This window comes from Patagioenas fasciata, chromosome 2, assembly GCF_037038585.1.
Source record: "Patagioenas fasciata isolate bPatFas1 chromosome 2, bPatFas1.hap1, whole genome shotgun sequence".
Classification (NCBI taxonomy): domain Eukaryota; kingdom Metazoa; phylum Chordata; class Aves; order Columbiformes; family Columbidae; genus Patagioenas; species Patagioenas fasciata.
Window position 1 is genome coordinate 95,852,143 of NC_092521.1, and position 21,762 is coordinate 95,873,904.

The 21,762-nt window shown below is 42.5% G+C and overlaps 1 protein-coding gene across 5 annotated transcripts in view; it reads right to left on the reverse strand.

Annotated features, from left to right (window-relative positions):
- JARID2 (jumonji and AT-rich interaction domain containing 2) overlaps window positions 1-21,762 on the reverse strand; it is a 225,347-nt gene that overhangs the window by 6,642 nt on the left and 196,943 nt on the right. For all 5 annotated transcript variants that reach the window (XM_065832129.2, XM_071804596.1, XM_065832130.2 and 2 more), the window contains exons 8-15: window positions 20,906-21,405; window positions 14,211-14,303; window positions 13,660-13,778; window positions 13,442-13,512; window positions 12,498-12,612; window positions 8,125-8,230; window positions 7,130-7,312; window positions 826-956 (exon numbers count right to left, since the gene is read on the reverse strand). In XM_065832129.2, coding sequence (XP_065688201.1) covers window positions 826-956; window positions 7,130-7,312; window positions 8,125-8,230; window positions 12,498-12,612; window positions 13,442-13,512; window positions 13,660-13,778; window positions 14,211-14,303; window positions 20,906-21,405 — 1,318 coding nt within the window. The remainder of the gene's footprint in view (window positions 1-825; window positions 957-7,129; window positions 7,313-8,124; window positions 8,231-12,497; window positions 12,613-13,441; window positions 13,513-13,659; window positions 13,779-14,210; window positions 14,304-20,905; window positions 21,406-21,762) is intronic.

Consider the following 21,762-nt stretch of genomic DNA (forward strand, 5'->3'; position numbering starts at 1 on the left):
TTTTCCCCTTCAGCATGTCACTGGAAATTTTCCAAATGAACATGCTAGTTAGTTAAATACAGTTTGTAGATTCCATTCATCAAAACTTTCTTGACATCTCGAGTACCAGTTGTCACAAACTTGAAAGATAGGTAGCAACTACATGGTAGGGAACAAAAGAGAAGATCATTACACAGGAAGCCAGGCAATATCATATTTTCTTTTTTTTTTTTACCTATCTTAAGAGAAATCTTAAACATCTTTCCTTAATACTGGAGAGAAAAAGGAGTGTAAAGTTAATTTTCTTTAAATCATTTAAGTTCTAAGGTAAGATGCATTAGCACCCATGCATAAGCTGTTCGCTAACTCAGTGGTTTAAATCAAGACAACTTTCTGTATACAAAGTACCTTCTGCAGCTGTGGTGAAACAATCCTGATGCTGAAGACAAGGGTTCCCGGTGCAAAACCCATTAGAGGCATGGATTGACAGGGGCTACTGATGCCAAGAGGCTGAAAAACTGAAGAAAGGTATTTAGCCGCTTGGCACCACGTAGCTCACCTAACGCATCAGGAAATCTTGACTCTCGGCAACAAGAATCAACAAAATAAAAACCAAACCGTAGTTTTAATTCTTTGATGGTGCCCAGAGTAGGGAATGCTTAGAGTAAGACACTCTAAGATCAGGTACAGCCAAGGAAACTGCTTCTTCCACATGTGGCTGTCTTTACTGGGCTTTTGCTTGGTTAAGTAGGCGCAAGACATGCAGCTGAAATGGTTACTTACGTCATCCACCTCTGGAGTCTGTCAATGAAAACAAAATAGGTACAACAGCCCCCAATTCGTTACCTGAGCTCTCCAAGAAGGGATGATATCGTACTCAGAGTTGGTCCGTTTTCCTTTTTTGCTTCTGCTGTTGCAATCTGATAAAGCAACTTTTCCATTGAAAATGGTTTGGCTATACGTCGTCTCTTCATTTCCTGGGACAGAAATCGCCAGATTAGTTCTTGAGCAAATTAGAAAATAAGAAGTTATACAGAATTAATTCAACGTAGCAAAACGTGGCCTTTTTAAAACAACCACAAGTAGTCCAAATTAAGCAAAATAGCTTTGCTCCAACTTACATCCAGCATTAACTTCACACTGAAAAAAAATGCTAATTAGAAATCAGTCCTTTTAGCGGAAAGCCAGGCACCCAAGTGCTTTGCTGAACTGGGTCTTCCTCTTGAAAGGACTATGAAAAAAGATCTTCTGCATGTGCTTTAGCCAAACCAGTGTCACAGAAAAAAAACCTCAAAAACCAAATGCATACTACCAGCCACAGTCAACTGGTTTCTCGGAGAAACCCTAGGGCCTATTATATCTAACATTTTGTTTGCATTCAAAATCACCAGCAGAGAGGAGAAGAGTATCTGTAATGCGTGATGGCTTTTAAGTGAAGAAATCAATCTGTACACTATCATCTTTTCCTAATATGCTTTGCTGTGGAGTTTAATGCAGAGAAAAGACAGGCAAAGTCTGCATATGCAAATAGAATGAAACCAAATGCAAGTACTCCAGCGTCACCACATTTTAGGTATACCCTTTTTTTCAAAAAAGAAAACTATTGGTGGAAAAGGGGAGAATAGGAGAGATGTCGAGAAAATGAGAAAAATAATTTTAAAAGGACGCCCAGGCACAGGTTAGCATGCAGTTCAATGAGGTAGAAGAACCAACAAACACCTCAAAATTCCCTCCCTACAAATTCATTTTTCCTGTGGAGGCCAAGGGGAGTAACTCAATGACTTAAGCTCAGTAATACACTCTCAGCCATCCTGTAAAATCTACTCTTCTGACTTGCTTCAAACCCAAGACTGCTGTCATTTTGCATCTTTTAAAATATCAAATAGGTGCTTAAGAGTTAAAGACAACAACTAGCAAAACAGGCATATGTCAGGGCAAAGAGACAACAGGAGAAACAGGAAGGTTTGGTCCTGCTCAGTTTGCCCTTTCCTGGCTCCCTTCTGGGTAAGCTTTTAAAGACATATATTCCATTCTTGACAATGTGAACCAACTGACTTTGGGAGCTTAAACACTTTCAGCATTTTTTGTGTTGGCAAATTCCTTGATTTATTCTGCAGCTGGGAAAAGTCTCGTTTTCCCAGTGTCTGAGGCACTTTTTGGTTTATACAGAGTCTGAGAAGTTTCCACTGATGCCAACACTGGAGGATAATATGGAGGTGCCAGTTTGGAGGTTTGGAGTTAAGCCCACCTAATACCTACTCATCACAAAAAAGTAGATTCGTCTTTATTTTTTTTTCACCCTGTTTTGTAACCCTAATGACATGCTCTTGGTATTTCTTTTATCAGAACCAATATATCATAAAATCTATCATTTTAATAGCACACTGCATGCATGGAACTGACATGTCATAAAATGGATTAGCAACCTTTGGTGACCAAAAACCATTGAAAAGAGGGTCACAGATAAGAAAAGCATTTGTCAGTGGCTATCTGCTCTGCTAGAGCCCGCGTGGGCTTGGAACAGCTGCACTTTTTGGAGTGGTATGAGAAGTTCGGTTGTACATTAGGTTTGCTCAGCGTGTTGTCTGAGGCTGTGTAACAACAGCCACTCCAAGCCAGACCAAAAGCCCGCCCAGGCAGCCAGGATAAAAGGCCACAGTGGGTGGCCAGAGAAAAAAAGTGAGGTATGGTCCTGCTGGCTGGCAGCTCAGGGACCTCCTGAGACAGGGCCAGGTACATTTTTCTCCTACATACAGCACTGAAATACAGTAAAGAAGTATTTTAAAACAGATTTCCATTTGCTTTTGACCTGCTGCTAATAATTTCTTTTAATGACACTTTCTTTTGGTGTTATGAAAGTCAGCAAACATTTGTATCATCATCATCACCGGCCACTTGCAATCTGGTCTTACTATCACATACGTCTCCTGGTCATTAATTTTCCAGGCAGAGTAGTCCTCTTATATTTAAAGCAGAAGCTAATTCATACCTTTGATCACCAATCTCTGCTGTGCTTTTGCTAGTTCCTCTATATTCCTTTTGCAATTAGGGGCTCAGAACTGAGCAAGTGTTCAAGCCAAGGCCATACCAAGAGCCCACGCAGTGCCATAACCATGTTTTTCCTTTGTTCTTTATTCTCCCCTTGCAATTCTTAACATTCGTTTTTTTTTAAGCTTCCCTAGAGTGCTCAGCTGGCAGCTCCATAGGAATCCAAAGACCTCTTTTCTCAGGAGCAACAGCTCATTCAGAGCCCATTGCTGTGTCTGCTAATTTGGATTATTTTTTTAAATTTATCAACACTGAACTTCATCTACTGTTTTCTCACTCAGATCAGTCGGTAGCATAAAATCTTTCTGTATCACCTCACAGCTGTAATTTCTGCAGTCATTACCATTAATATCCTCAGTATAAATGATTCATTTTGCTATTCACTTCCTTTTCTAGGTTATTTATGGATACGTTGAACTGTACAGGTCTTAGCAAATTCCTGAGGAACACAGAAAGAGACCTCCCTCCAGGATAAAAACTGACCGTTTGGTCCCATCCTCTGCTTCTCTTTGAATTGGTTATTTTTTTGGTGCATGAACTTTCCCTCTCAACCTGTGACAGGTCAATTTCTTTAAGAGCCTTTTCTGAGGGACCTCCCCAAAAGGCGTCCAGAAACGCTCACAGACTCTGTCACAGCTGGTTCTCTTTTGTCCATTCACCCTTCCGAAAGTTTCATGGCATAGGGGGCACGACCTTGCTACAAAAGCCATGTTGACAGCCCTGGCCTCATTTTGTTACATTTATTTTTAATTTTGGCCTTCGGGAAGTTGTTCTTTGAAATCTCTTTTTGGTCTGCCATTTGTGTGTATTTATATGTTATCTTGCTGGAGGGACTGTTTTACTTGCATTTTCGTCTTCTGGACACAAAAAGGATTGTTTGGTCTCATTTCAAACAGAGTCCTTTCTCCTGGTGTTTAGCTGTGCCACGTTCAGTTTAACCATGCCTTCTGAAACTTTTATTTTGCTAGGCAACATGCATGTGTTGTGAGCCTCTCACACAGCATCTTTAAACAATTTCTAGGCTGCATGCAAACACTTAACCCTCCTTTCTGTGTTCTCAATTTCACAAGCTTCCTTGGTTTTACACAAGGCTATCTTTCGAAATGAAACACCACGGTAGTGGATATTTTGCGTTTTACTGCTCTTTCAAGGTTCTTAAATCTCTGCTCACTATCACAGTGCAGCTATTTGATAGCATGTTTTGACCTGGGCTCCACCACGGCTGAGAAGCGAGACAAGAGTTCCTTCCCCTCGCATGGATTTCCTGAGCAGCTGCTCCCTGAAGCCATTTCGGTTCTGGCATCACACACCGACACAACTGCTGTCCTAGCTGGGGGGAGCAGACCAGCATTTCCCAGAATTGTTGTATATTCCGTCTTCATGGGTTTTCTCATCTCCTTTGGCACAACACAGGCCGTGCCCACACACCATGGAGTACGGTGAGGCAGAAGGAGCGGCCGCGCAGAGCGATACAGCTGATGCTGGAGGGCTCCAACACCCACGGGATGCCCGTGTGAAAAGCCAAGGGCCTCACTTCAGAGCAGTCCAGCCTGGTCCTGTGGCCACTCCGTCACTGCTTTGGTGTTTAGAGGACATCAGGTGCACTTCTGGAGCGCCTTTCCCCGTTTGGTTTCATCTGAAAGCAACCCAGTCTGCTCATGCTAACAGAGCGCTGTGGTTTTTTACCACGGAGCCATAATTGTGTAGGGTTTTAAAAGCACATTTCTCACCCAAACTAAAACCTGAGGGGGGATACATATAAAGCCCCTGCCAACATCTTGGTTGGACAGTCAGGAGCACAGTGCTAATACCGTGATTTTCCTATTTAGGACAGGAAGATCAGTGCACAGAGATCCCATCACTGGTGACAAAATTAAACCTGGCTTATTTGGCCCATAACCGCTCTTCTGTGTGCAGCAGTGCTGCTCCAACAGGATGACTAACTCCATCTTTCCTGTTTAATTCTTCCTCTTGTATCACGGTACCAGCGAGTCTCTTCTTTTCACCAAGTTTCTGGTAGGCCCTATACCACCAAAGCTCTCCTTTAAAACCAGACTCTCCTCCTTATTTCCAAACCTCTAGACCAGTGTGCATTCATTTGGTCCAATTTTCTGTTTTCCTGTTTCCTAAAGGAGTTTTACTGATTTTGCCCAATATCTTATTCAAGGAATACGGAGCTACCTCTTTACCATTCCAAACACAAACTCTTCTACACCTGTAAAACTTCTCCTCATCCTTTGTTTACAATTTCAAGGGCTCTTAGGGTGTTTTTTAAAAGCCAGCGATCTTGTTCTTCACATGGTTTAGGTGAAACCTGCCTGTTCCTTTCCTCAGGCTTTATACAAATTCCCTTTATCCCAACAACTATCCCAACTCCTTATGAACTGGAATCAATGCAATTTCAAAAGCAGAATTTCATTTTTCCATATATTAAAGAAGTCATTCAATACATGAAACAACATCGTTTAGTAATATAAAGAGAGTCACTATAAAAAAATTAGGTCACAGTATCACAGAATGCAAACAAAGTTAATGTATCAAACAGCTGAAAACTGTCAATATTGCTGTTGAGAAGGGACAAATAGGAAGGGACAGGTTAACAGTCCAAAAGGGGAATCTTGCTCTTTACCCCAAACGTCTCACAGCCTTTAAAAATGGCAAAGTGCCTCGTTAAAATGAAGGAACCAAGGAAGAATTTGCAAAATTTAAGGGAGGCAGGAACATAGGATAGTCTGAGGAAAGAAGAAGGGGAAGGCAAAAAAAAAAGAAAAAAGGAAAATAATGATACAATAGGTGTTTCCAGAGTTATTTTGATATAAACACATCTGTGGTTTCTTCTAATGTTTGTGAGAGCTGTGACTTCAATTTCCAAGGTAGGTTACCAGTGCAAAGCTCTTAAAAATGAATCAAAAGAAACTGGTCTTCAGAATTTGAGGCACCAAGAAGAGCTTTTTAATTGCTGCATAGTGATTTTTGTCTCTTACAGGAGTGGCATTTTCACAATATCAAACAAATGTTCAGTAGAGCAATAAATACAGAATATGGAGTTAATATATTTGTGTACCTTCAGACAGAAAAGGTTAGCTCAGGATTCTCATTCCTTACCTACACACATATACAATTCCCACCTTCCCCCCAAATAAATCTGTAATAAAATAACCTTTTATTTCAAACTAAATTAATATACAGTTAGTATAACCAGGCAGGAAGAATTTCGTTAACCCTAAAGAACCAAAACCTAGCTGTGGACATATTACATTTAATTACTTAGTATCCGCTTGATCTGAGGCTGTAAGTGATAATATAGTAGTGGCTTAGCTATAAAACACTACCAAAATATCATCTGTAACTCATAGTGTATTTGAGGAGGGTTGGGAACACAACCGGTGACATATATTCTTTGTCCAAAACCACAGAAATGTAGCCAAAATCACGATGACTGGGCAGTTCACCCGTTTGTTTCTGCAGACAACCTGCCTTAGTTAGTTGTGTGAAAAGGGAACAAGAAGGTTTTTTATTTACAGCTTAGTATTGGATGGGTTGGTCAGTGAACCGAAGGATTTTCAAGTCTATTAAAGTTGAAATTGCCCTGATCAACAACTTTTCCTGAATGAAAGGGCAGAGAAAGACAAGCAATACAGCTGTGAGTATTAACTGACTCTGCCTATCATAGGAGCTAACAAGCACAGTTATTCAGATATTTGCACCTGAGATTCTAATGGTTCTAGAAAACATCACTTAAAAAAAAATTAGTAAGCATAATACAATACATTATCATTAGCTCTGAAGGGATTTTTGAAAAGCTTCCTTGCAAACTGGTCTTCAGGCATAACAAATCTCCTGAATATTTCAAATATACAGAAGTTCTTAGTTATCAATTATTGATTCAGTTGCTTTTCTGAAAACACTGGATCGTCTTATGCCTTGCTGAACTTTTTTGCCTCTTGTTTTTTTTTCCTTCTTTTAATTTAATTTAACAGTCCACAAAAATAGAAGTAGTTGTACTAGTCTCACAATCCTATCAATCCTGGAATGTCTGGTTTGTTGTCGTTTTAGATGGCAGGGCCATGAATCCATTTAAACTCGTTTTTTCTCAACTTACCTTGGCTGTTTTAAAACCCATACTTGTCCACTGGGTGGTAGCAAAGTGCACCGTTTCAGAAACACTATAGCCACAACACACTTTAGACACAAAGGATCCAGGAAAACAGACAACAAACTGCCCGCTCTGCTGTACAGTACGGTGCACCCTGATCCCCTCCTTACACAAGATTTCTGGGGAGATCTAGAAAGACATAAAGCAAAACAAACAAACAAAATCAGAATTTTCTTCTACAGCTCGATCCCCTTCGTGGCTGAGTATGCCACGTGCTACTCGTGGAGAAAAGCAGCGCTCTGCTAACAGCTCAGCTCTGCTCACTTTCTCTCTTCCCTTCTGCTTAGTGTTTGGAATGGGAATTACAGATTCAGCTCACTTGAAACCACCACTTTAAACCTTCACGTGCCAAACAATCTCAAACACAAAGCCTCAAAACAATACTATCTACTACTACAGAGAGTAACACAGGCCGTTCGGTTTTCCATCTAGATCTTTTCAGATAGCCTTGGCATTCAATCCATCTTCCTACTACACTTCTGTTAAAGATGGATAGCTGAGGGAGCTGTTTTTGTTATGGTGTCCCAAATTTACACTTAAATGCATTAAATTGAAATTGCTATCCATCAAATAAATACGGGAGACAAAAATACTTTGAAATTCTTTGAAGTGTTAGGCTTCTCATATCCATGCTGGATATGTCAATCATGGCTGATTAATTCATTATAAAACACTCTGTGAGGTTAAATACATTATGGACAATATTAAAAATAGACATTGATTGCATTATCACATTTATTTTTATTTCAACATTTGAGCATATGAGCCTTGTTAGAAAAACGCCATGTGGGTAAATGCTGCACGTAGAAAGCAGCCAGATTTCAACAACAGCCTCTGCATCATTGTAGTGTGAGAAATAACAAAAATAAATCCCCAAACAACCAGCCTTCTGATTAGCCCTGGGTTCTCAAACAGGAATACCTCTCCCTGTGTTAACCTACCATTACATTACTTTCAAGCATTTCCAGCCCTGGAGTGCCATTGGCTTGCAGCAGGGTATGTACCACATCATCAAGTTTGTTCTCCTCCGCAGCAGGAATGCAATACCTGTTGTTTTGGCAGAAGAAAAAGAGAAAAAATTACTGTGGAGTAAATAAAGGTCCACAGCTACACGGTAACAGGCAATTCAGATCAGGACTTTGATTAAAAGAAAGAAATTAAACACAGGCTTTCCCACACCGTTCTTGCTAAAACACTGAGGATTCATAGAAAGCTGTTTATTTAGACTCAGTCTGATAGTGTTCACTAGATGCCAAAGGACACAAAATCCCCAAAACAGAAATGCGAACACTCAGTGCTCTGTAGAATTGGAGGAGGGAAGTCAGCAATAGAATGATGCTCATTATAACAGCACAAAACCAGCTAATCATGTGCAGGAGTTTGCACCTCATGAGCACCAATATATGTTCTGTTCTCTTTATCATAAATTTTTGTATTTATTACCGGTGCATCGACGAAAGGATCTTTTTATTTAATAATATTTTCTGTTTGTAACAATCAAGAAACCACAAATCACCTTTACTGTTAGTACACAAAGTGGCCTAAGACCTTCCTCCCTCGCTTCTTAAACAAATCCCACATCCCTCCTCTTCCTTGCAACAGAACAAAGACCTGACTAAGAGCAGCCAAAGCAGCAAGAGAGATTCAAAACATGGCTGGGTTTATGCCCCGAGCTGTACATCCTCCTCTCCTCTAGAAGCCAAAGAAGCTGCTCTCCTCTCTGTGCTGCCAGCAGTGACGCAGAAATGACAAGAAATAACATAGCAATCTCATGTTTTAGCTTCACACGCCCAGAGAACTGGTATTTTCCTGGATGCAGGGAGGCAATATGATGAGAATTCACCGCTAGTCTTGCTTGCACCCTGACAGAAGGGTAATGGTTTACGTCCACCCAGGAGACACCCATCCCTGAGATCTGGTAGTTGGTATCTGACGACTACAAACTGAGCAGCAAAGCTTGGTGGGATACAGTGCAAATCCTGGTATTCCCACATCTGCCCTGAGTTGCTGCCACACTGGGCTTTATCTGCAGTATTACTTGATTTGGATTCATTATGCTCAGGCAAATAAACAGCATCTCCAGATTTACTCTTACTTATTTCCATTCACTTTAAGCAGTCAGACCGCAGCCTGGCGCCCATCTGCCCTAACCCAAGACACATACACACACACACAGCCATTTTTCCAAACTTGGCAACAAGACAATGAATCTGGAAAGATTCTGGGTAAAGAGTGCAGTTTTCTTGTCATTCATCCAATCTCTCCACCAATTTCATAAAGTGTTCTGCTGGCCTTACAGACTTTGTCAGGATATTTGCTGATAATGTGCACTAATATTAACTCCATATGCGTCATACAGACGCTGTTTGCTCAGCCTGTAGGAGGCTGTATTTGCTGAGATTTGAAGATCTCCTTACTGCTCACTGTACTGGTGACGATTTTGACTTGTCTTTGTTGATCTTCATGCCAAGAACCAGAAGAGATGACATTATCTACTCATACAGCTCATTGTAGCCACAACAAGGGCTCTAATGAGCTGGTTGCTCAGGTGTACATAGACTGACTCCTGACATAGATACTGACAACGATTAAGACCTTGCTCATAAATCCTAAGGTTACAGAGAGGTGAAGTGGAAGAACCTCGTCTTGGTAAGGATCAAGTCACAACGGCAATTTTAAATGCATGCTGTGTATCGAATACCTTGCAGTACCTGTGTTGCTAACAGTGACAGCTGCAGAACAGCTGGAGTATTACTCTAGTTGCACTATAGTAACAGGTTTTAAATGGTGATGACAATATTTTAAATTCAAACCCAGAATGCAACAGAGTCCACTCTAATTTTAGAGTCAGAAAGCGAAGTGGGAGCAGTCAAAAGATTCAAGCATGCAGAACCTCACAAGCCGGGCCCAGGAAAAGGCACAGGAAGGAGGTGTGAAGAGGAGGGTCAGCACAGAAGCACCTGGGATCATCCAGCTACTGGCAGGACTGAGGGGAAGGGAGACCCTTTGCAATTGTGGTTATGCTGCAATTTCACTCATTTGCAATTCTTGATGCACCTATAAAGATGGGAAGCGGGCAGCCACTACAGACTTCTGAGTGTCTTGAGCAGAATAAGATTTTCTTCTCTCTTTTAATGGGCACTGAGGATCCCTCCAGAATAAAAAGGTTAGATCACTGACCTCTGCCCCGCGTGAAAACTGCTTACCCTTCAGGAGATAAAACCTGAGAGATGAGAGAGTGACCTGAGTGATCTGCAGGTAAATGAAGCACTACTAATTTTAGTACCACGGGGATCTCTCCTTGAAAGAGATTTCTGGATGCTGGGTAAACTTTGCAAGATAGAGGAGGGCTCCGGTGCCCAGTGGTCTGCTGTGCTATCACTGAAGCAGCCACTGAAAACAATGCTGTCAGAGCTACTCCAGATATTGTGCCAGACCTAGAGTTATTAAATTAATCTTCTCCTCAATAAAGTTAGGTACTTCAATGCAATATTAGAAGGTGTAATAAGTTAATAATGAATGCTCTAGGCTTGACACTGCAGCCTGGCAGCCCTGCCTAAGAACAGCTTTTATACACAAAGGAGTTTCACTTCTTCCTTCTTACAAGCTGTTCGTGTTTACTATCCATGTTCCATCAAGGCAATCATCACAAGTACACCTGAAGCTATGTACTGATGTGTATAAGTAAGCCCATCATGGAAAAGCAAATAGCTTCTTTGGTTTTATTCTTCTTGGCTTGGAAAAACAGAAATAGTAGCCTTTCCTAAAACTTTGGCTGGCTGCATTCAAGCCTTTAAAATGCCAAAAGGCACATTTTGACACACACAGTATGAAGAGTGGCCTCAGAACTTAATTAGAGGATTCCTGAATGTCTTCTCTGTGGAATTTACTGTCATTTAAAACTAGGTGAATGTCAGAAACAACTCACCTAAGGTTGAGGACAATGTAACTTGCTCAGCAATTTGTCCTGATACTATATTATTATAAAATATTCTGATTCACAGAAGAGGAAAAGGAGTCATGAAATGCCCATGACAGAAAATTACAAACTCTCAGGTCTGCAGCATAATCCAACATTTACCTTTACCCCTTGGCATGATCACATACAGAAAATTTCTCTCACAATATATTTAGAGAGAGGAGCTCCTGCTTTAACGTTTTCCTTCAAGATTTCAAATCATTTTTCTGGGTCATGTGTTCTTCCAGTTTCAGCCGGGTCAGCACCCTTGACACCAGCACCAGCTGAAAAATGCTGAAGTTTAAGGTAGAGGACAGAAGTACACACTCTGCATGTGAATCAAGAGCAGTTGACACTGCCACTGCCACCACGAGGACTCCTGGATGCAGAGGGGGACCTGCAGTCCTTCTCCTGGAGAGCCAAAGGCTCTTGCAGCTCAGAGTTCAAGAGGGGAACAGCTGGAACTGCTGAAAGGGAACCAGCTTCTCATCTTTGCAGGGGGACACCAATTAAATAACCTTTTCTTCTCCGTATATTGCATTTTTTCTGCTCAAGAAATAAAGTTACATTGCTTATTATTCATTGTTCTCACTGATGATCCTCTTGGGTAATAACACCAATATCACAGGAAGGCGGCAGAAAGGCACGAGACACGCCAGCAGCAACTGCTTCCTCTAATCCCTCCATCAGCTGTTGCATTTCCATTGCAATCTAACTCATCAGTAATACATATGCACTGAATTCAGGAGGGAATCACCATGTTCAAAACCATTTATAAGCTGACTCTTAAGTCTATTTGCATGATGTGCCTACAAAATGTGAAATAGCAACTAACTGGTGATGTCCACATCAAGACACTAGAATGATGTGTGTAATCATATAAAAATGATTACATATGGTAATGAAAAATAGTCATTTGAGAGAAAATACTAGGGATGTGGTAGATACACAGTTCAAGGTATTATATGTAAAACAGGAGAGCAGTGCCCATTTAGTCAGAGCATGGATTCAATCATTTTACAAGTGGCAATATGGAGCTGGCTTGACAAGTGTCTCTCTGTTAGCCTAACGAAAGCCTACCTTGACTAGCTGTCAGCTGGCTTCCATGTCAGGCAGAAACAGTTTATTGCTAAATATCTCAGAATAGAGCGTGGAAGATGAAACTTTTCTTCCAGGAAAGGGAGTTTCATCACTTATGTTTATACTACCTTTTCCTGTTAAAATTGTGATCACACACACTGGACCTTCTAGGTGAGATTCATTCATCCAAAAGGTACTACACAAGCTGCTGTCACCACCACCCTACAGACAGGCACTGCAGTGAAGGCAAAGAAAACAAAACACAGGAATACCTACCAAATGCAATCAGCACCAGTGTGTAAGTAGTCAATGTATGGAAGGTGATTTTGGTCTCGAGACCAGCATGAGGTAGAAAAGACCATGCCAATATTTAGCCAAGGAATTGTCACTCCTAAAACAAAGAGATTGAAAATGAGTTTTGAGTAACTGCAGTTTCTAATTACTAGCCAGTTTGAGGGCACTTGAGTTGAAAATCTTGTTCTACTTGCAAGTTGCAAGTTTTAAGTCTTCCTACCGGAGTGAATAATTCACAGAGAATAATTTAACAAATTCAGCTTATTCCACAAACAAAATATCTACAGCTAATTACAGTGCCCTGGAACATATTTGTTTTCTAATAGCTAATTTTCTAATTTTTATTCTTTAGAAAATCTACAAATACCCATAATTTGAGCCCAATGCCATTGATCAGAGGAGGTTGCTTCATGTTGTCAAGTGCAGACATACTTTTTAAACATGTATCCTGTTTCCCAGCTGCTTAATACCTGCACAGGTGACTGAATTTTGCTTTCAGCTAACATTTCCAGCAATAAATTTCAAACGTACATGTGCAGCTGGAGCACTCGTGACAATTCATTTGGAAAACTCATGTGCTGCCTTCCCCCAGCGCTACAGCCTAGGTTTGCAAGTAAGGAGGCTGCACGGCTCTGTCCTTCATCGCTCCAACACAAAGTAAGAACACAGATGCACTGGCAATACCAGAAAGGGGTACTGCAAGCAGAACCAGTTCCTCCCAGGTATATGGTCTCAACTATTAATTAATTCTTAATTGCATGCCTGCTTTCATTCCTTTAAATACCATCTGCTATGTATAACCATGTGTCCGCCCAGTCAGCTGGCAAACAGAGGGGCCAGAAAGAGGGAGAAGACTTTGGTGACTACACTGCCACACTGAGAAGACACTTACACCTGCTGGAAATGTAGAAAAGAGACTTGCTTACCAGGCACAGCACCAAGATGTCGCAGGATGGATCCTGTATTATTAGGAAGGACTGTGAGGTTCCACCCATGCCTGTTCAAGGGGTGACACAGAGGCAGACACATCAGCGCCGCATCCCCAGCACCACGCTGCCCCGCCAGCCTCGTGCCCCCACCTCTGCTCACCCCAACAGGGCAGCTGGCACAAGTCAACAAAAGTGGGTAGATCTGGTGATCTTACCTTGAAAATGGTTCAGATTTTCCCACAGGAAAGCCGCTCCCGTGGGTGTTGGTATCTACTTTTCCACAATGCACTGCTACGTGGCAATCTTTCTGTTCCACTAACCGCCAGTATTCTTGCTATAGTGAGAGAAAGCAGAAACACATTTTTAAGTCACTGAGCAAGACTTCTGTCATTAAAATATAAACCCCAGAAATTTACAGGGCTCTCATGACCTCAGTGTATTCCAACACAGAACACTGCTTGAAAATAAGAATACAAATGCTTAGAAGTGACAATGAGTTGGAAAGACAGACCTTCTTGGCTCCTGTCCTTCAGCACAAGACAGATTAAGACTTCTTTCTCTCCCTCAATTCATCAACACCTTTATTAAAAATGTCAAAAAATTTTAAAAGGAAGAATCAGTAACCATGTCTACCTAACCATTTATTTTTCTTCCACACCAGACAGCCTTAAACTGCTCATAGTATTGCCCCCATGTCAACTACACTGAATCTCCACATTTAATCCTCTGAAATAAAAACTTTTACCACCTCTTATGCTGGCCTCACCTCTACTTCAGCTACTGTAGGCTCCTTCGTGAAGCACATGTTCATGATGTTTCTTGCTGTTCGGTAGAAGGTTGTTAAAGAAACAGACCTACCCTGTGGAAAAAGAAAGTAAAATTTAAAGTGAAAACAGAAAAATGTGCCTCCATTCCCCGTGGCTTCACTCTTTTCCCTATATACTGAATACTAGATCAAGACGATGGAAAGAAGACAATGTCTCCAGAACACGTGTGGGTCTAAAGCTCATTCCTTATCTGAGGGAAAATATCTCGAAAGATAAAGAAATTCACACCGAATCACCAAATCAAACATCTAAAAGGCCCACCATGTGTTCCCAGCAGGCCACATACACTGCTTTGTCTGGCATGACACTCTGTGTTCAATAAAGACAGAAGATGGACGTGGCCCAGCTTTCTATGACAGTTGCAAAGGAAACAGTAGGCAACCCTACCTGGATTTTACAATCAAATCCCATATGCGATCAAAGGACCACACTCTATCTATGCAGAGAAACATGTGAAAATCTTAGGAAATTCACAGGAACATTCAGCATCAAATTAATGTTGTATATGACGGAAGTGCATCACAAAAAGTAGAGTTTATCAAGATTACTGTAGTTACCTGCTTACAAAAAAAAGTTATGCTCAATTCAATAAAAGCAGTTCAAATGCAAGGAACCAGGACCTGTTATTACAAGGCTCAGAAAAGTAAAACACGGTAAAATGGTCACGTGAGCGCACTTGTCTTGGCACTGCTACAGGAGGTGTATGACAAGATCATCTGACTTGGTTTTCTGCTTGAACTCTACCTAAGTTTCTGCATACCTCCTTTCACACATAACCAGATGCTCTGGGAAGCAGAAGCCCCTGAAGGCTTTGAAGGCAGAAGCACAACAACACACTTGCTCCTTTCATCCCAGACATATTGGTATGTCCAGACAGGGACCTTCTCTACTCCAGGGCAGAAGAACCACCCTGGAAGCCGTGAGAGCAGGCAGGGCCACGCTGGCTGCCATGGCTGGACTGCTTTGTGGCCATCGCTGCAAGCAGAGACTTCAGCATCGCTCTGCAAGCGTGATGTTGAAAATATCTTTTCCCCCTCACCAAATCTATTGCTCCTTCCTCCAACTCCCACCATGTCCACTGGTTGCCCATCTGAGTAACCACAGATTTAAAAACTCCACATAAATGAACATTTTATTACTCGGACTATTACCATTCTAGTTTGCCAATTATGAAACAGATCTGCCAAACCACCTCAGTCTTTTCTTGTGCTTAATTTATTTGAGAACTATGCCCAAGGGTAAACCAGAAACAACTCTATGAGCAGCTTTTCCCCTAGAGGCCAAGCCTATCACTCAGCCATGCTCTTGTGGTTGTAACATTGTCACTTTTTTAATTGAATGCAGCATAATTAGCTGCAGCAAAAAAGTTTGCGAAATGCCCAGGGCCTGGGGCCCTCTGATTCCCATAAAGCTCAGAGCTGGATGCTCTGCGATACAATAAGCAATTTCCATCATCTTTTAGTGCCCTCATGAATCATTTATTGAGGCAGCCTTTTACAACAAAACCTCTCGTAAAACGCAGGGGCCGCACCAGCGGTCGGCACACGTGAGCACGGACTTCACAGCTCGCGAACCAACATGCACTCCGCAGCAGCCTCCTCATTTCAGTTACTTGCCTCTTCCTCTTCTCACAGAAAAATAAGACTAAGGACGCATCTTCCAAGACTGACCATGTCCTTTGAATTTTCTGATATGCAGCAAGCAAGAAAAAAGGAAATAGAATACCTGAACAGCTTAGCCCTTTAAAATTGCATATATCCTTTTCTTCCTCTGTCAAGAATTTGGTATCTTTTTAGTCTCCTAAAACTTTATGGTTTGTTTTCTTAATCTGAGGGATAATGTAAAATTTTCTGATGCCAACTCAGAAAATAATTTAAAATCCTGTATTGGAGCATTTTAATCAGAACACAAAATGTATTGCTGAAGAGTAAAACATCCTTTTCAATGCTTTCCAAAATATCTCAACAGTTCAACAACTGCCGTGGGAGCTTCTAGCTACTGAGCTGAGTCTCTGTTGCTGCAACAATACGACACAGGAAGGTCTAAGGAACAAAATTTCTTATTTCCTCCACTGATTCTTCTCCATGGCCTCTGTGTTGGTCATGAGAGCCCACTCAGAGCAACACCACCACCTCCAAGCCTAGAGGGAAGGCACAGAGGTCACTGCAATGTGTTAAAGACATTAAAGCAACCATAAATAGGGGCAGAAAACAGAGATTAGAAGTAAAGAATCACAGAATCATAGATTCATTTTGGTTGGAAGAGACCCTCAAGATCATCGAGTCCACCCATTAACCTAACTCCAGCACTAAACTATGTCCCTAAGAACCTCGTCTATTAAACACCTCCAGGGATGGTGACTCCAGCCCTTCCCTGGGCAGCCTGTTCCAATGCCTGACAACCCTTTCTGTGAAGAATGTTTTCCTAATATCCAATCTGAACCTCCCCTGGCACAACTTGAGGCCATTTCCTCTCATCCTATCACTTGCTACTTGGGAGAAGCAAGCAAGCACACCCTGCAGCACACACTTAAAAGCACAACAGGCCTTATGGCCTGGAAAGAAGTAACACTGAAAATAATTTGGGAGCCCTGTCAGAATGTCAGCCAAACACAAAGGCGATTTACGCTAACCTTGACATGCGATACGGTGGGAACTGATCCAGGAAGACTGGATGTCTTTCTCTGAAAACGCGTTCCAGCTCAAGCACATGCTGACTGCAGAAATTACTGTCTGAAATCCCAAATGTATGGCCTTTTTGTGGTCTGAAGCACATACTTCATGGCCTAAACTGGACTATAGCCATATGATTATGGTGTTCTCCACCAGCCCTCAATCTATTGACCTGGGCATTTATCAGAGGTGTGTGGGGGTTTGTCTTATTTTTAATTAGAATTAGTAATGTCCTTTAGAAAGGAACCATTACAATCCCATCATCTGTGGAAACTGCAACATGAGGACATGTTCTGTTAAACTAATTTCAGATTTTTTCAGAAACATACTAATAGGTAAAGAACACTGTCCCCTCCCCAGACACACACACAGAAGACTACCCTCATTCAAGAAAAACAGAAAATGCAGGATTAAAAGGCTTGTTTCATAAAACACCAGAAAGTACCCTCTGCTTAAATCCATAAGCCAGCACCACCTTACCTAAAGCCTACTGATTAACTGCAGTCATTTTAAAAGTCTCGTGGGTTACTCTGATGCATCAGAATTGCTGCATAATTTCTTATCTCTACATGTTGAGGCGTGCTCTAAGTGACGTAACCAGTTCTCACACTTCAGTCCTTCTACAGGACTTTCCCCCAGTGCTGTGAAAATGAAGCTACGCACCTCCCTCTGCGCTCAGACCGACCAGGCGTCCCGCACAGGGCACCCCACAGCAGAGATCTCTCCAGAAACCCTCCACAGAATCGCTTCCACCTGTTTACTCCCTGACCCATCACCTCTGACTGCAGTCCCCAGGCTCTGCGCGACAGATGAGCACGGGACAGGACTCAAATGAGCATGCTCCGGTGGCCAGGAAGCCACTGGCACCAGGGTGGGCACCCGGAGGTTTCTGCCTGAGCAGCTCCATGTGCTGCAGCTGCTTTGGAAGGTGGGGAGAGCACCAGCCCGCAGGCTCAGTCATGCTCATCTCTAACAGCGCCTGTGCTCAGAACAGAAATATTAGGTTGGTGCAAAAGGAACTGCCATTTTTTGCATTGTTGAAATTTGCTGTTTGATACTGGAATCCATTGTTAAATAAATGTAGTTATGTTACACACTATTCTCATGCGCTTTTCTCGCTTCATGTTTTTCTGCTACTGACTTATTACTTGCTGTTTATTTTACTGTTACTGTATTCTACGGAAATGATGTTAGACCAAAAAACCAAACTGGAGCGATTTTCGTATTCGAGTTCAAAATGGGTCGTAAAGCAGCGAAGACAACTCACAACATCAACAACACACTTGGCCCAGGAACTGCTAATGAACCTACAGTGCAATGGTGGTTCAAGAAGTTTTGTGAAGGGGACAAGAGCCTTGAAGATGAGGAGGTGTAGTGGCCAATGGAACGTGACAATGACCAATGGAGAGCCATCATCGAAGCTGATCCTCTTACAGCTGCATGAGAAGCTGGAGAAGAACTCATCATCAACCATTCTACAGTCATTCAGCATTTGAAGCAAACTGGAAAAGTGAAAATGCTCAACAAGCCTCAGGAGCTGACTGAAAACCAAATCATCGTTTTGAAGTGTGATCTTCTCTTATTCTATGCAACAACAACGAACCATTGCTCATTCAGATTGCGACGTGCAACAACAAGATGATTTTATATGACAACCAGTGACGACCAGCTCAGTGGCTAGATCAAGAAGAACCTCCAAAGCACTTCTGAAAGCCAAACCTGGACCAAAAAAAGGTCATGGTCACTGTTTGGTGGTCTGCTGCCAGTTTGATCCACTACAGCTTTCTGAATTCTGGCAAAACCATTCCAGCTGAGAAGGATGCTCAGCAAATCAATGAGATGCACTGAAAACTGTAACACCTGCAGCTGGCATCGGTCAATAGAAAGGGCCCAATTCTTCTCCACAATGACACCTGACTGCACATCGCAAAACCAATGCTTCAAAAGTTGAAAGAATTGGGCTATGAAGTTTTGCCTCTTCCGCAATATTCACTGGACCTATCGCCAACTGACTACCACTTCTTCAAGCATCTCAACAACTTTTTGTGGAGAAAACGCCTCTACAAGCAGCAGGATGAAGAAAATGCTTTCCAAGAGTTTGTAGAATCCTGAAACACAGATTTCTATGCTGCAGGAATAAACAAACTTATTTCTCATTGGCAAAAACGTGTTGATCGTAATGGTTTGACTAATAAAGATGTGTTTGAGCATAGTTATAATGATTTAAAATTCATGGTCCAAATATTTCTACCAGGTATTGTTGGACTCATACAGGGTCTGAGGCTGTCAGTACTACCAGTGCTCCTTGGGCAGCAGCAGCAATCTGGGCGCTCTCAGCCTTTTGGAGTAAAGGCCTGAGGCTCAGCAGACTCAGGCTGGTTACACTTCCTGTGCTTCACTTGCTAGCCTTGTTTTATTTTCTAAGTGTGATCAGGATACGTCTCACAAATCTCAGTCTTACTTTTTGAGTTACTTTGTATCTTCTAAACTTTAACTTGGGACTTGCATTGGAAAAGAAGATGGAGGCATTTCCCCACCAAGTTTGAGATTGTTCATACAGCAGTCATAGAATCATAGAATCATTTTGGTTGGAGGAGACCCTCAGGATCACCAAGTCCAACCATAACCTAACTCTAGCACGAAACCATGTCCCTAACCTCGTCTAAATGCCTTTTAGACATCTCCAAGGATGGTGACTCCACCACTTCCCTGGGCAGCCTGTTCCAATGCCTGACAACCCTTTCCACAAAGAATTTTTTCCTAATATCCAATCTAAACCTCCCCTGGCGCAACTTCAGGGCATTTCCTCTTGTCCTATCACTTGCTGCTTGCGAGAAGAGACCAACACCCTCCATGCTACAACCTCCTTTCAGGTAGTTGTAGACAGCAATAAGGTCTCCCCTCAGGGGTAAGTAGTATAAAATTTTTCATTTAACATCATTAAGCACAGGATATTAAGCACCAAAATGCCACTTCACCATTCACAGAAGCTGCTGTCATTAGATAAGCTTCTCTCCAACAGCAGCACTGCAAAGAGATTGCTTTTCATAGGTGGAATTGAGGCCGGAGACCCCGAGTAAAAGAATTTCTGTGCTGACAAATCATAACAGGCTGCAAAAGAAACCTGAAGCAAGCTTTTAAAGCTGAAGTCATGAGCTCATGCAGTCCCTAAATAGCTTAACATTAAGCCACTTTGGGCTATCTGGCTTTATTTCCTGGTGATGCAAGTGAGATTGGAAGGGGAAGAACAGCATATTCCTATACTGGGCACAGACACTCAACACTACATTTCTCTCAGAGCAGAGCTACACAATTTGAGCACAACTCAAAATGGCACTGTGAGCTGCAGTGCCAAGTCCTGCTCCGGAGGAGGAGACTGCCAAATAAAATACTGTGAAAGAGTCAGCATTCCTTCGTAAATGGATGTACTTGATATGTGGGGGACTAAGCGTCCATGTGACTGTTAATGCTGAGCAAAATCTGGCACTATGGATGAAAATATTGTTTGCACTTCAATTTACCGTTTCTAAAAGTAGTAGTATTTCTAGTGATGTTAGTTTTGATGCGGAGCACTACTTCACTCAACAAGAGACTTGCAAGAATGAGAAAGCAGAAAATTACTTTAAATGTCACTAGAAAATGAAAATAAAAACTGTGACTGCAAGTATAACTGGGCAGAGCTATTCAGGGAACCTCTTGAAAGGAGATGAAGCATGGCAGAGCCAAGTGCATCTCGTTATGACAATAACACCTTCCAGTTTTCCAGACATCCTGCAAGAGCCAGGCAGATGAGGATAAAGCCACCAGACCACCCAGCTGCAATAGCTGCTGGCTGTGCTATTCTGTGGGTGGCACTGCAGCCCATTGGCTCCGCAGAGCTGTCTGGGTTTGCATCCAGATGCCAGCCAGATGACAGCACCATCAGTTCTGCAAAACAAAATCATCAGAGCCCACCTCGTTACCTTGTATATACACTTGTGTAAGTCGCTAAGGACTCCCTCTTCCTCCTCCTCATCCTCCTTTGTGGTCTCCTTTTCCTGAGCGAAGAGCCGCCGCCTGCCCGTCTTCAGTGGGACGTCGACCTCTTTTAACTTGTTGCGGAAGCCATTTTTGTGAACCACGCCGTTGATGAGTCCGTTTTTGGGCTCAAACCGGGGCAAGGAATGGAACCTGTAGGCATTCTCCGAATGTCCCTCCAAAGGTCCTTTCCTCTTCTCCAAGATTTCCTTTTCCAGCAAGACCTCCTTCTCCAGTTTCTTGTGCTCCTCAGGGGAGAGGGAGTCGTAGGAGAGCAAGTACTGGCAGTAGGCTTCTTGCAGCTTGGCCAGCCTGTCCTGTGCAGTTTTGGGGATGCGCAGCATGTCTGCCAGCTTGTTCCATTTCTTGAGGTCAGTCACTTGCTGCATTCCCCCCATCTCGTTGATCAGCTGGACGAAGCAGGCCAGGTCGAGCTCGCAGCCTCCTGGGGTTCGCGTGTGCCAGGCGGCAGAGGAAGGGAAAGGGAAGCACAGGACAAGGTTAGGAAAGCTGCAGGCGGCTTGCGTCAAGCATGCTGCCAGGCTGGGCACATTTGGGACATGCCACCCGTGCAGCTCTGGTCACCTGGGCCCCAGAGCAGGATTGTCCCTATCTCATATGCCTCCTGCTAAAGATGGGCATGTGGCACCGTCTTGCTAGCTTAATTCCTTCAGCAGATCACATTTTGCTATTTGTGATAGTTTTCCCCATGGTTAAATTTGCTCTCCTCCTCAAGTTTCCTTCCCTTCTCCTCTCAGAGCACCCCCTGCTATCTCCTGACACCGGTCTTTCCCCAGTCATT